General features: G+C 41.9%; 1 protein-coding gene across 1 annotated transcript in view; it reads right to left on the bottom strand.

The window, feature by feature from the left end:
* ADAMTS5 (ADAM metallopeptidase with thrombospondin type 1 motif, 5) overlaps positions 1 to 15650 on the bottom strand; it is a gene marked incomplete at both ends in the record, with an annotated part of 35850 nt that extends 20200 nt beyond the window's left edge. The window contains 2 exons of the mRNA XM_009574383.1: positions 2958 to 3090; positions 15591 to 15650. Coding sequence (XP_009572678.1) covers positions 2958 to 3090; positions 15591 to 15650 — 193 coding nt within the window. The remainder of the gene's footprint in view (positions 1 to 2957; positions 3091 to 15590) is intronic.
* Between the last annotated feature and the right edge of the window lie 3 nt (positions 15651 to 15653).

Here is a 15653-nt window from a genome sequence, read left to right as displayed (position 1 = left end):
AAGTAGGACACAATTCAGGTCCTACCTCATCAATCTTTCTATATGGTTCTCCACCTCTTATTGTCAGCTAATCAGCTGTACTAAGAATTTGGTTGCATCTATTTCTTTATGTGCTCTCGTTTACAGCTCTTTGGAGATTTTGCCTGTTACTGCTGCTCATTCATACTCTCCCCCTCAAAAACCACTGGTCAGAATCCATCTGTTTTATCTGAAAGAAATAAAATAAACATCTAACACATAATGTAGTAGAAACCCTGGCAACAGAAGCGGCAGGCTTTATTCTGTAGCAGGCTGCTTTTTGGCTTCCTATGCAAAGAAGGCTTCCTTTTGAGCCCCTGGGCTGTGCATTGTCCTGTTTGGTTGAGCTGCAGTTCCATTTACTTTGGTTGCCTTCCAGAGAAAGAATCTGATCCTCAAAAATGCTCTTGGATCCTTCAGAGAGGAAAGAAGAGCATTCAGATCCCCTTGGAAGTCAAAGTGAGGACACACAGCCATTCTCCGGATCAAGTCCATGTTAATGATGCTGCATCTGCCACACATGCACACGCAGCAGGGTTATTTAAAAAACTGCAGACGGTGACTCTGATTCAGTTAGTGGCTCACCTTGTTCTCCCTACTGACAGAAAGGAGCATCTTAGGCTTAGAGCCCTTAGCATCCCCTCTGTCTTGCAGGGCATCTCCTATGTTACCAGGTGAATTCCACTGAATCACTAAGCCGCTGTAAAATTAAAGCTACACCCTACCCAGAGGACAGGGGGAACTTTTAAGACTTCTGAATTGTAGGAAGAACTCTGGTCTCCAAATAAAATAAAGCAAGGTTTTCGCCAAAGTGCTTAACTAAAGGGTATCCATGCCACACTTTTATTTTTCATCCTTTTTTGACCTTTAATTTAATGTAAGTACTCAAGCAATTTTAGCTGTGTTTTCTTCTCAACTTCTCCCACTTCAGGCCACACACAAAAAGATCATTCTGTGACTTGACACCCCTCCTCTCTTAAAATCTTATGGTGAGGAGAAAAAAAAAAGGGATGTTATTTTAAACAACCTCAAACTAGAGTTTTTTTGTCCATTAGGGTACTTATTTATTCGTTTCAATTCATGCCTTTTTTACATTGAAAATTATAGCTTTTACAGATTTCTGTAAATGTCTAGGTATGAAAATGGCTCTTTTTTCAAAAATGTGCTTCTAGATCACTAAAAATAATTCACTTGTGTTTACATTTTCTTTGTGTGGAATTCAAGGTAATAATATCTATATTTACTGCTCATCCCTATCTTTATTGATCTGTGTTCTTTTATTTTTAATCTATCTAAACGTGTACTTACTGTTGATAAAATGGGAGTCGAGACACATTACTCACCTCTTCACACACCAGATATATCAACACTGGCATCACAAGAAGGTCCCTCAACCAACCTCACCAATACCCACTAACTTTCACCAGTAAGCATCACTTCTGGATGCAAGAAGATACAAGCAGTCCCTCTAGCACACTGGCCTTTGAATGACAGGCTAAGTTTGCCAATCTATCTACTTGTCTCAGTTCCAGACCAGGTTCGTGATGGGTCATTAGCTTCACAGCATCCAGGTTTGATACCACTAAACTCATCTGATGTGAAGTTGTATTTGATGTATTGCTGTACTTATCTCCAAATACTCTGAATTAGTGATTTCAGAGGGCTTTTTCTTTTATAATTGTATTCTTGTTCATTAAAATAAAATTTCTGGTTTGGGGACTCACTCTGCCTCAACATTTTATGTTTTCATGCAACACATGAGCCCTCTCCAGCCACTACTGATTTCATTTCTTTGTAGCACCATAAGAGCAGCAGGATTAGGTTCACTAATCGTTGAAGGGTCAGGTCACTGACATGCCAGCTGCTTTTTCATTCTTGGTGACCTCTGGTTGCTGAGCCAGATGTATATATAAGGCACACAACTCTTGGGCTCTACCTGCTAGCTACTTGAAAATTGAACTACTGCAATGATACTCCCAAAGCAAACTTTACTTTGGTTTGGCATGAGGTACAAGGCAATTCAGAAATTGGCTCTCTCTGAAAGTTCTCCTTTCCTTGTCATTTCCTTCCAAGAATGTTAAAAAAAAAGAAAAGAATGTTCTCCACTTTTAAATTGCTGTTCACTCACCAAAGCGAATAGCCCTCATACCGAATGTATTTCCAGTGAACACAGCTCACAAAACATTAGTAAATTAAAAATAATCAAGATGGCAGCAGGCTCTCTGAAGGAATATATCATGACAGACGTAATATCCCAGAATATGAACTTTCTTCTGTCACTAATTCTGTCTTAAGTCCTTCTGAAGGGTACATGTAAGGCTCCTACATGAAATTGCTGTCCACTGAGGTGGAAACTGAAACAAAGTTCAACAGTTTTTTTGACCAAACCTTTATCACCGAAATACTATTTCACTTATTTCAGGATTCACATTAGTACCGTATTTTACCATAAAGGTGGAATTTCCATACACTTAGAGAAAGATTAGAATTCTGGTTTTTTCCACAAAAGCCTTCCTCTGCGGGTAATACATTGTCCCAAGAAAAAGTTTCGTTAACAGTAGAGCATGCAAGTAGTTCAAAAAGGTGAATTATTTTCCACTGTGTATGCACTAAATGCGTGCGAATTACAATAGATGGGCCAAATGCTTTCTCAGGAAGGACACATACTGACATCTTCGGACAGTAGCAGCAGCCTTTGAATTTTCACTTCAACTACTGCTTAGAAACAACACTGTCAGAAAGGAAACACCTACTGTGCGCCTTCACTTGCCTTCTGATCCCTTATTAGTTAACCCTGAAGTGCATATGTATACAGCCTTAATCCCCAAGTGAGTATCTGGACCAGGGGAAATCTGGAATTAATTGCGAAGTATTTTGGTTACTAATGCAGCTGTTACAAGTGTTTGATTTGGCAAGCGAACAGAAAAGGCACTGCATACCAATTTCGTGAGCCACTGTAAAAGCTGCATGGAGGCCGTCATCTTCAATCACTGCACAGCTGCGCTCAGGAGAGCATATGGTCCCAACGTCTGCCATTCCCAGAGTATCACATGAATGATGCCCACATAAATCCTGCCCAGGAAGGGGAAAAAAAAAAAAAATCATTAAAATAAATTTTTACACCCATAGGTAACAACAGGTTAAAGTCACCAGCCCTTTGCAAACATTAGAACCTGGATAAAAACATCAATATAAGCTTCCTTCTAAAGATGTCAATGCAGCTTAAAAGCACGATGACCCTATCCCACCCCTTGTAAAGTCAGTGGGAGTATTTTCATTGACTTTAACAGGGTTTGGATACGTTCTGTAATTAATTATTGTTAGTCAAATTTGTATTTCTGCAATGCATGCAGAGGCTCAAACTTGCATTCAGTTAGGTACTCAAAATACATGCCATAGAAGCATTTCTTCATTGACAATAAAAATAGGATATTCTCTTTATTTACAGAAGGTGAACCAAGGCACAGAGAGAAAGCTTCAGATTCCTGATCAGTCCTTGAACTTTTCTTTTCCAAAGGCCAGTCTTACACTTGCACTTAAAGAAATGGGATTGTTATATATTAAACCTCATGTCACATCTGTCAAGCAGTACAATGATTAATAATGTATTACCCAGTATATCAAGTATTTAAGCAATTCTCAGAGGTTGCTTAAAAAGTCAGTGATATTACAGAGTGTAAAATCCCTTGATTCCTAGTCTTACTAGCTCAACAACTCGATCATGTTTCCTACTTGTAGATATGGGGTGTCTCCAAAAACCGTGCAGGCATTAGGTATTTTCTTTCTGTTCCAGGAGGAAGGGGATAATGATAATGGTAATGATAATGGTAATGATGAAGGCAGCTTTGGTCAGACGTAGTGTTTTAATCATCAGCAGTAACTTTTCAGTGCTTCTGCTGAAGCAGAGGGAAGAATACTAGTCTGAATGTGCATATATATCCTTTTTTGGTTGAGAAAGAAAAGTAGGTACCATGCTATTTGGAACACTTCAACATTTCATTGTGGTTGAATGAAGTTGTCATTTTCAAGGCATGACAGTATTATCAAATGTTATTATCAAAATGATCAAAGAGTACCATTTTTGCCTTCATTTTTAAGACTCTCTTCTTCCCTTCAGATCTCGTTTTATAATGACTTTCTTTTATGAAGCCTTTCACAACTAATCCATCTGAATTACAGATATCCTGTATGAGGCTTAGGTAAACAATATTTACAGATTATGATAGTTTCAAATTTAGGCAAACTTGAAAATGCACAAGATTAAAATCCCACTGAAGTCAAAGAAAAACACACTGAGTTCACAGATACTGAAACAGAGCATCTCTGTTTGTGTATTTTTTTTCCCCAAGACGAAATAAAGAAATTTTCAAGCTAAAATTACGTAGCAATATTACATATATGGAGCAAGAATTTCGGGATCAGTTCTGGCTTCCAGGTGTTTAGGAACTCTTTTCGGTAAGTGCACTCTTGGTGCTACTTAATGTCAAGATTTAAATGCCACAGTACCAATGAACAAAACAGCTTCACAAGAAGAGAAGGAATAAAGTTCAAAAGTATTCCAATTCCCAAATTTTCACAGATATAATCCACGGTTTAAGAAAAACTTCCACTCTGTAGCGGTGCAGATAACATGCAGACAGTTTTGTCTCTAACCCCACTGGCTCCCACCCCTGACATCCAATTAGCTCCCCAGACTTTGCTTCTGGCTCTGCATGGGTTATGGGAAGGTAGAGAATAAGGATGCCCATTTTCAAGCACTTTAAAAGAAACACAATTTTTTTCCAGTTTTGTTTAGGCAAATAAACTTCGTATCATTTTCAGCATCTCTGGACCAATGTTGGAAGAGGCCTTACGTGAGGTCATGTTACTATAGCGTCAAATATCTGGGGCATATTCAACTAGGAAGATACAATCCTTAAACTCCTACTACTTTTGCTCGGGTTCATTTAGCCCTTTACGTATCACTTCTGAATCTGGCCCTTTCAGTCTAAGGGTATATTTTTATTTTACACAGAGTAAATTCTATGTAAGTGTAACTGTAAGTGGTTTACCTACAGATACCATGAGTAACAAAACTCAGAAAAAATGCATGTGCATAGTACCAATAAAAATACCTTTTCATGGTGATATAATCGGTCTAAATAAACGAGTGTAAGCTGTATAGGAAGTAAGGTACCTTTATACTAGTGCAATTTGAACTGAATCCACACAAGCAGTTGAAGTGAAATTCTTACACAAGTACCAAAAAGCACATAATCAGACAGAAAGTAGCTTACTGGAGGAGGTCTAAATTACTCTTAGGTTGACAGTGCCAATAATAGTATAAAATGCATTAATTCATGCCTTGCCTCTGCATGCAGATTCTGTGTCATTTGGTCTTTTCTTGCATTTGGGTGTCATTATTACGTAGATACTTACATCAGTACTGCTCCCAGTGTAGGCACAATTATATCAGCACACAGATGTCTTATGCCAGTGCATGATTTATTACCATTTGCATACAAGAAGCAGCTATGCCAGTGATATGGCTATGAAGCTATACCAGCAGACGCAACCAGACCTCGCAATGATCCTCCAGATTTGATGACACAAGTATAATTAAAAGAATACAATCTTTCTAAGCAGGCAATCTCATAAACTTCCGTAAGAGTTACTTCTGATGGGATGTGTGGAGTATGGAAAATTACGACAGGGATGTTAACCGTAAGCAGCCCTTCTGACTGTTGGCTGGTTAGTAATCCCACCCTCAAAATTTCGAAAGCTATGCACAGGATTGCATTATGCCACCTTCATCAGACATCAAAAAAATAGCTATGTACGTATGCAAGCACTAACGGACACAGCAACGTTTGGTTACTTTTCATATGTTATGTGTTACTGACATCGCACTGCACTGCATGCCTGGGCTTTCCTCAGAAATCCAGTCACTTCATCAACCGCTGTTCCTCCACTTCCATCACTTCCCAGAGTATGACACATATCCACACATCTCAGCATCCCACTAGTAACTTTCAAGGCAGTGCTCATTTGCGTAACAGTTGTCTAGACAAAACAAAGCAGGCTTTATGCTTTCTTTATGAAATACCTTAACTTCGGGTCAGATTGATTTCTCGAAGGGCTGTATTACTTAAAGGTTGCTCCTAGGAAATCCCACAGCAGAAAACAAGTGATTCTGAAAATTGCTTATCTGTAAAATTACCTAGCTCCTCCAACACCCCATGGACAGCTGGAAAACAGCTGTCCTCAGATGGTGTGGGACCAACGATCCCTGTAAAGGAGAAGAGAGGAGACTGACCGCACTGTGGTCAGAAAGCGGTGGGCAGTGACACAGTAAAGCCCCATTCCCTTCAGCCAGCCCCGTGACCACATCCGCGCTGCCTCCCCAGCAGTCTGAGCAAGGCGGTGTGGGGAGCCCTGCAGCCGCCTCCCGAACCCCAGCTGGGCAGCGGCGGAGGAGGCTTGTAAAGGATCTTGGAAACAAGGACAGGAAATATTTTCTGGCATTAGCTTCTTTGTTTGAAGCTGTTATTGGGGAGGGATGACTACGGGTTGCCCATCTGCTGCTAGAGCAGGGCACACGTTGGCTACACTTTGAACAGAGAGCATGTGCGCTGAGCCTTCTGGTTTTCATTGCAGACTTCAGTGACTGCATGAGAATGCTTTTTTTAAGCTAATGCTGACATTGCAAATAATCACTTAGGCAGATTACTGAAGACTCAGCTCCATTATGTTCTCAACTCATAGTCTCATTTATTCTTTATTTCTCTTGCCTCTGCGTGATTTGAACTTCAATATATTTCTATTCACAGCATCACATAGTATATACTATATACATAATTGAAGCCTATCAAGTGGCATCTCTGAGACAAATATTCTGAAAAGTTTGCTATCGGGTCAACTCACCATTCCCTAGCTACATGGTCCTTCCCAACAGCATGATTTCAAGAAACATTATTGAAAATCACGCCTATTTACACTTCCACTGATTTAAACCTTTATGGCAAAATTTCTTTTGACTTAAACTTCCTGTAGCTGTACTGGCTATGGATTATTTGTTACTAGCATCAATAGCCATATTTTTAGTTTTCCTGGGTAGTCTCGGAAAGCAGTCTCAGGCTTTTATGAAGTAAAGTTTCTGGGAGTACATTAAAAGTCTTTATTTATGCAGGGACTCACATGACACTTAAAATCAGCTTCCAATGATTATTTCACTCTGGTGTGTGGCTTCTATTTAAAAAGTTAATTGCTTACTCAGATCTGTATACTCATGTAATTGCCTCCAAATAGCGGCAGAAGCTTCGAAGAATAAGTGTTTCTTGGTATTTCTAAAGAAGGAATATACAGTCTGGCCCTTGACCTGCATCACAATAGTTTCAAAACAGAAGAATGACTTGGAAATGCATTTGCTACACAGGAGGCAATAGATGTTAAGACTTAAGCTTTGGCAAAGGAATGACTTAGGAAAACTGAGCTGTACATCCTAAGACTAGTAGTTAATTAGCTTATTAAAGGCCAAGTTTTCTTGGCATTCGTCAGTACATCAAGAGCAGCTGGCTGTTTGCCATGTATACGTGGCATTGTTGTGAATGAAGATAACTGCCGTGGCACCCTGCTGGAGCAGTTAATTTATTTTACCTGAAATTCTTTGATTTGTGCAGTAGGCTTAAAAACAAGAATAAACTGTTTAGTGAAACCTGGTATTAGGCCAGAGCCCATGGACCAGATCCAAAACAGGATTTAAGCACCAACACAGAGAGTTCGGTGGAATGTAAGGGCAAAAGAACAAAATTGGCTCACATGTCCTCTGGTTTTTGAGTTATCTACCCTTCATAGGGTTTGCAGTTGGTGATCTTATGGGCCCCAAAGTGCCACAGTTTTACAGTGCTGAGCAGCTTAGCACTTAAGTTATACTAAAGCTTGATCGGGGTTGAGACACTTAATGTTTCTCCATCTTTGCCCTGAGGGAAGCTAAGCCTACAGACGTTCTCAGTTCAGATGTACGAGAAACCAACAGGATTAGGCTTTCTATCAGGCACAGCTGCACATCACCTTCCTTTAAAGCACAGCTAACAGCTTTTACATCTCTGTGTGCTTGTTTGCTTGCTTTTCTGGTTTCTTTACAATGGATCACCAGTTAAAGCCTTTGCCCAATAAAAAGGTGATCCAGCTTTGAAATTCCTTTCAGGGGTGAGGGTACTTAGAAGCATGTTTCTTAGGAGAGTGCCCTATGGTCTATACCAGACTATGGTCCACAATGAAGGCCTGCACATGTCCGTGCGTGCAGGGAGTTGCGGCTCCTCCCGTTGCAGCCCATGTGCCAAAGGCTTCCCTAGCCCAGGCTGCAGTTAGTGCTTACGGCGCTTGGTGAAGGGACCTAATTTTTGGTCCCTATTCCTCAGCCTGCTTCTGTATTTTACACTGAACAGTCCTTCGGTAAATTACAGAAACAGTCTTCTCTCCGTGCTTTGGGAACCCAGACCGCCTTGCTCCAGTCAGACTGCGCTCCAGTCAGTGGCTTCAGGTCACGATTTCTCTCCTTCTCACCATATGAATCTTGAATTACTTGCTAAACAGTGACATAGCTTTGGTCAGAGGGGTGGAAAGTTTCCTTAACACCTGGAACAGCTTACAACCTACCGGTTAAGAACCTCCTCTGGGAGGTGGGCGATACAGACCTAAAATCCCTCAAGCAGAGGAAGGAATTAAATACGACTTTCCGACTTCCTGCAGCAGCGTTCCTACCACAGCCCTGTAAAGGGAGGGTGGGGTCAGGCAGTATTCAGGACCCACGCATCCACCCTCCCGCACGCCCCTCTGCAAAGTGGGTAGAAGTTTATTAATGTCACAGCAACGCAGAATGGCACACGTGGAGGAAAGTAAGGTTCACCCAAACAGAAAGGATCATGGGTATCACCCAAAGAGCGCGTGATGCCTGGAAGGCAAAATGCGCATGAGACCGAAGTCGACAGACTGCAAAAGGTATACTGGAAATAAGGGCTAACTGATGAAAAAAAATAATTAGGGCACAGTCTATTTTACCCCTCAACTGACATTATGAAACTTAAAGGAGAGGCTTTATAAGCCAAAATGGTGGAAGGCTGCCCTGGAGGAAGCCTGCTGTGAAAAGTCTTCTTCCTGAGACACTAGTGGGTCTTGGTCATGGGGATGTCTAGGTTAGGGCACCAGGCAGAGGGCCTGGCCATCGCTGTGAAGAGAGGAAAGACTCCCATCAGACTCAGTGGGATACTGCTTTGTCCTCCCATGGCCGTATTTTGAGAGGAAAGACCGAAGTCTGGTTACCTTTTGAGGAAAACAGGAGTGGTGATACCTTCCATGTCTACCAAAACAAAAATCACATCTTTTCCTCCAGTAGTTTAACTTAATGTCCTTGTTTCTGCTGGGATAGGGTTAAATTTCTTCCTAGTGCTGTTTTTTGGATTTAGTATGAGAAGAATGTTGATAACACACTGATGTTTTCAGTTGTTGCTAAGTCTGTCAAGGACAGCTTCCATGCTACCAAGCAGAGGATTTTTTTTTGAGGGGGAGCATCTTCGGGACAGCTAGCCCAGCTGGCCAATGGGGTATTCCATACCATGTGACGTCATGCTCAGTATATGAATGGTAGGCATGATCCAGGAAGTACTGATCGCTACTTGGTTATCAGTCAGCGCAGGCGGTGAGCAACTGCATTGTGCATCGCTCGTTTTGTATATTCTATCATTATTATTATTATTTTCCCTTTTCTGTTTTATTAAACTGTCTTTATCTCAACCCACGAGTTTTTCTCACTCTTACGCTTCCGATTCTCTCCCCGTCCCACTGAGGTGGGGAGAATGAGTGAGCGGCTGCATGGTATTTGGCTGCCTGCCAGGTTAAACCGTGACACTTAAAGATTGAGGTTGTCCTCCTTTCAGGTTAATATGACAAATACAGGCCTGAGTTTTGGCCATTTGAATCTCAAACATACAGAGCTGTCTTTCTGAATTCTAGGTAAGGTGAAATTCAAGAAAACCCAATGTATGGGTGATGTCCTGTTGGGCTAAGTTCAGCACATGCACGCTACACTTGCTGGCTTCAGAGACTACCTCCTCACCAGACTGGATATTTAGGCATGTTCTTCCTTTCCCCTGGTATGGTATGGGGACCCTCGGCACTTGTCATCCAAGGACACTCTGCAACGAAGTATTAGAAATAGAGCCTAAACTGGATTAAGCTTTTATGCTCTGAATGTACATATTAACAAAACTTTTTTTTCTTAAAGCATATAAAGAAAATGCAGCAGCATTATGCAAACCACAGATTATTTAAAAATATTGACAAAATGCACATAAAGCATTTGGACTCTGCATGGGGAGGGGAAGGGCAAACAGAGTTTCAGTTATGAAACTGGTGACTGGTGAACAAGGAAAAATGTGCAATTTAACTGGCCTAACCCATAGTTTCTTTGTGGGAAACTCCACACCATCTCTGTAGATTAGTGTGAATCACGCTACTTCTCCCACACAAATTACATCCCACTTTATTTTCCCCAGGGGCATTATCTAAATGTATTAGATTTGCAACAAAATTGGTGAAAACACTACGAAACTGGTAGACACATCACATTACAATTTCTTCAGAGTAATAATAATAAACATTAGTGAAATATATTCTACTGACCATTGGTACAGTGACCTGTTTTACTAATACGGGATAATAATTGTGGGAAGATGATAATATAGAAAAGAAAAAAAGAAGAAAGAACTAGAGCCAAAGAAAGCATGTGCTCCACACAATGAAATTATCATCTACAGAGCTGAGATAATCCAAAGCTTACTGTTAAATTTCAACAGCACTGTCAGATTGACAGTTAAACTAAATCACACACACAAGACCCACATAATTACTGTATAGAAAAAGGCAGGACAGCGGCCTTTGGCTCTAGCATGAACTTTTTGTTAGAGCCAGGCATGATGCTAACAAGCACTTAGGAAAGTATTTTTTCTTCCTCTTGTTGCCTGTATCTGCTGTGAGAAATATCTATTTTAGTTTTCACATGATTCAGAATTCTGCTGGTTTTGGCTAGGACAGAGTTAATTTTCCTCATAGTAGCTAGTATGGGGCTATGTTGCAGATTTGTTCTGAAAACAGTGTTGATAACACAGGGATGTTTTCGCTACTGCTGAGCAGTGCTTATACAGAGTCAAGGCCTTTTCTGCTTCCCACCCCACCCCACCAGCGAGTAGGCTGGGGGTGCACAAGAAGTTGGGAGGGGACCCAGCTGGGACAGCTGACCCCAACTGACCAAAGGGATATTCCACACCATGTGATGTCATGCTCAGCATATAAAGCTGGGGGAAGAAGAAGGAACTTGGGGACGTTCGGAGTGATGGCGTTTGTCTTCCCAAGTAACCATTACACGTGATGGAGCCCTGCTTTCCTGGAGATGGCTGAACACCTGCCTGCCGATGGGAAGCCGTGAATGAATCCCTTGTTTTGCTTTGCTTGCGTGCGCAGCTTTTGCTTTGCCTATTAAACTGTCTTTATCTCAACCCATGAGTTTTCTCACATTTACCCTTCTGATTCTCTCCCCCATCCCACTGGGGAGGGGAGTGAGCGAGCGGCTGGGTGGTGCTTAGTTGCCAGCTGGGGTTAAACCATGACAAAGGGAAAAGGAAAGGAAAAGAACTGGATTTTGTCCAAATGCATTCAATAGTTCACTTGAAATTTGAGTAAGGGTCACTAATGAAATAGATTGGATGAATTCTAGAGGATAGTTGCAGAGCAGGCTAGACCTCAGAAAAGAACAGTTTGAGTTCAAGTGCAGTTTGCAAGTCACGTCTAATACGTTCTTCTACTGTGACAAATGATCTGGCAAGTATTTTGTTGCCAAAAAAACCTGAAGACTCAAGATAACCTGTTTCCAGCTTCTGAGAACTGTTCACAATAAAAAAGCCTGAAACAGACTAAATTCTACATTTGCTGTTGACTTCATTGCCATCGAGAACGAAGCGAGCTAATCCCCAGGGGAAGAGGGCTTTACCAAGCTCTTCCTCCTTCCCACCACACAGCCACTTCTCTACTGCCGCATGGGGCGGAGGACTCACCTGGACACCAGATGATCAAATCCTTGCATCACCATATTCCACAGAGGATGCTCTGAAGATGCATGTGGCCCCAAAATTTACAGCTGCTGTCAAGGACTCAACCACAAAGTAGTCGAACAGCAGGGGACCCATGTATTCTCTAAGGCTGTCAAGGCCAAACCTTAATGAGCGCTCTCACAGGATTTATTAGAAAATTATCACCTTTTGGTACTGACAAGTGAGACCTCTGTCAGGCTTGATACAGGCCATCGTGGGTCAAAAGGAGAGATTGAGACCATTGGGAAAATACACTTCTCCTTATTAGATTTCAGGAATTTAAATAATCACTGTGGAGCCCAACTATGTTTCTGCAATATTTAGTGATAGATAATTTCTGTGCCCATTGAGGGTTTTTACAATCTCCTACACAGGTGATAATAATGACCAGACACGTTGCTGTAGTTTTCCTTGCGGTTACAGAGTAAATAGATTCACTGCAGCTAATGGATAGTTACATGGTTCTTGCCACCACTGATAAGCAATATAGAGCCTTAAAACAGTTTTAACACCCGTTGCCTGTGAACTGAACCCATGTTCATATTTATTTACTATTTACTATGCTCCGCAGCATGATTGTTTTAAAGCCCTTATCAAATTAAATGACCAAAAGTGAGTGAATGTTTTAATCCGGAATCAGTAAATCTTCTAAAAATCCTTTTGCACGGGAAGTACTTCCTAGTATGAATGATGATGATACTAATTTGAACTGCCAGTACTAATTTTATAATAAGGCAGAGCTGCCAGCACACTCTTAGTCTATGAATGGTCATTAATTTATCTTTAAACAAGTAATGACAACAGAAAAGGAGGAAGCGATGGTGCTGAATTCTGACGGGGATTCTTCCTTTATAAGGAACTCTAGTAGAGCTACTTTTCAGAGAGCCTCTTTTGGTGTCAAAAATAACATCCAAGTAAATGTCACTCCAGAACAAAGATAATTATTATATTAGAGACTTGCATGGCAACCGGCATGCATAATTTAGATTCTAACTAGACATAAACTGTTACATACAGCTGAGGACATGCGTTCGTCTGACAAACGATTTGCAAATATTATTCTGTTGACGCAGAGACACAAAGTTCAAGGTGGCCTCAGTTAGTAAACAAAGACGGAAAATGTACCTCACGCATTTACCCCATGCCTAAAACCCAAGCCATTTAGAAGAAGACATCTGGATGTTCAAAAATTAGCATGACGGTATTCAGAGCCCATCAAAACACGCAGCCATGGCTTGGCGTCTAGTAGCTAAGCAACGTACTTCATACATTCAAAACATAGTTGTAAAAGTTGGATCCTCCTGCCAATTGCTGCCACTCTCATTGAAAAGCTAAACTGGAAAAAATCTCTCTTTAGTTCAAAGTGGGGCTGTTTTCTCCAGGAAACATCTCTACTGCTTTTTCTTCCTTTAACCCTTTTTGTGTTTACATTCCAAAAGGAGCAAATAGATTCATGTTGACATTTCAAGTGTAAGCATATAAAAATCGTGTGGACTCACACATACTCCCTGCAAAGAACATCATGAACACATGTAGCAAGAAACTAAAAGTCTTGTTCTTATTGAGTCAAATACCGAAATGTAATGCCAAAAATGTGCGTGTGCACAGAGCTAATCATTAAAGCAGATGAAGTTATGCTGAATTGCACTGAGGAACTAATCCCATAGTTAAATGTGTTAAAATGTAAACCAAGAAAACGGAAGCCTGTGCTTTTTTCTTGCAAAGCATTTACATCCCTAAGTAACACTGCAAGCAATATTTGCATCTTAAGAGTGGAAGGAGACCACAGGAACTGTGACGTTTTGTTTAGTTTAGGTACTACTTACATCCAAAAGAAGTAACTACGCATGGAAGATGCATTGCTCAGGAGTCTTTGAAAGTGGATTACTGATTAGCACCACACTCTTATTCTGACAGGAAGGCATCCATGCAAAGAATTACAGATAAGCATCTGTAAAGCAAGCGCACTTTAAATTCACATCCTATCTCAATCCAAATTAACTTAATAATTGATGTTAAGATTCACAGTCTGCCACCCTAAGAGTTTCTGAATTGTAATAAATCGCAGGGAAATAAATGGGAATACCGGCAGAGAAAAACTCTCTTTAGTGAAAAGTGATGGATTCTGGCCCAGGCTTAATTAATAAACCATTAGAAAGGATGTTTATAGAAAAAAGCAAGAGCGTTCTGACCCAGCCTAGGTAGCCTGCTTTCATTCAGATTATAACGACGAAAAAAAGAAAGCTTGCAAATTGGACCGATGGGCTTTAAACTGCTAAAAAAGGCTCCTGCTGTACAAGTGATGCCTGACTGACACAGAACCTAATGTTTCAACTATTTACAGCTATAAAAGCAAGCCAGGCGCTTTTTTCCCCCCTTCTGGAGCAACTCCTTCCACAAACCATCCAAAGCATCCTTTTTGGCAGGCTCCTATGATGTAGAAAAGCAGGAGAACTCAAATGAACGGAAAGTCATGCAGTTATTTTTTTCGTACTTGGAGAAGGGAAAAAAAGAAAACACCAAACCCAAACCGCTGAAGGGATATTCTTACAGAGGAACTTCATTGCATAAACTCGGCCACATGTCTACTAGAGCAATGTCCCTTAACGACCTCTGGCAATGCAATTAACTATCAACCGGGCAGGGAGCAAGGCACAGCTCTGCATGGGTAAGACCGGCCAGATTTGACCCACAGTTGATCAGGACACCCATTTTACACTTGGGGAACGAGAAAAAGACTGCATCCCCTTACCACCAGCCCAACTCACCCAACTTCTGCAGCTCTGTTTACCTGAGGTTTGCATTTACGTCCTACCCTTGAACCACAAGCGCTGCCGGCTTCCAGTGTGGCGGAGCTATTCTTGCTGGAAATAGCATCTCAGTGCACTCAACAGGGAAGTCGCGTGTACTTTTAAGGTGTTCTTCACCACTTTCACTAGCAGGTTTGTTTGGGGACTAATTTAGGCTAGGGAGCGCTATCAGCCCTTTGCCTGGACCACCTCCCTGGAGAAAGAGGGGCTGTGAGTGAAACATCTCACCGGGAAAGATGGAACAACGTCATCTCCCAAGCAGAGGTAAGTTAGGTGGCCTCAGCCGAGTCCCCCAACCAGGCAAATTACCACCTCTCCACCCTGGCAGGAGTCCCAGCACCACACTGGCACGAACAACTGTGTACCCGCAGTGGGGATGACCTCGCAGGGGAAGGGGCACGCACAAGCGCACACACAGTTTGTTGCGTTTTCAGCCCCTCTTCCATCGCCGGCAGCCATGTGTGTGGGTGCCGGTCCCCGAGACGCACTGCAACGCAACGCAAAGGCCGAAGGCGCGAGCGGGGAGGCAACCACTGGGCAAAGCAGGGTAATGCGGCCGGAGGGCCTCGTCACAGCCCCACCACCCCACGACGCATCGTTCGAGGGACACCAAGTCGCCGTCGGCTGAGGTGATGCCTACCTCGCGCGTGAAGAGGATGGCGGCATCATAGTGCTCGTCGTGGTCGTCGTCGAGGCGGTTGTG

This window comes from Fulmarus glacialis, unplaced genomic scaffold (genome assembly GCF_000690835.1).
Source record: "Fulmarus glacialis isolate BGI_N327 unplaced genomic scaffold, ASM69083v1 scaffold22893, whole genome shotgun sequence".
NCBI classification, from domain to species: domain Eukaryota; kingdom Metazoa; phylum Chordata; class Aves; order Procellariiformes; family Procellariidae; genus Fulmarus; species Fulmarus glacialis.
This window is presented reverse-complemented; position numbering and strand designations above follow the sequence as displayed.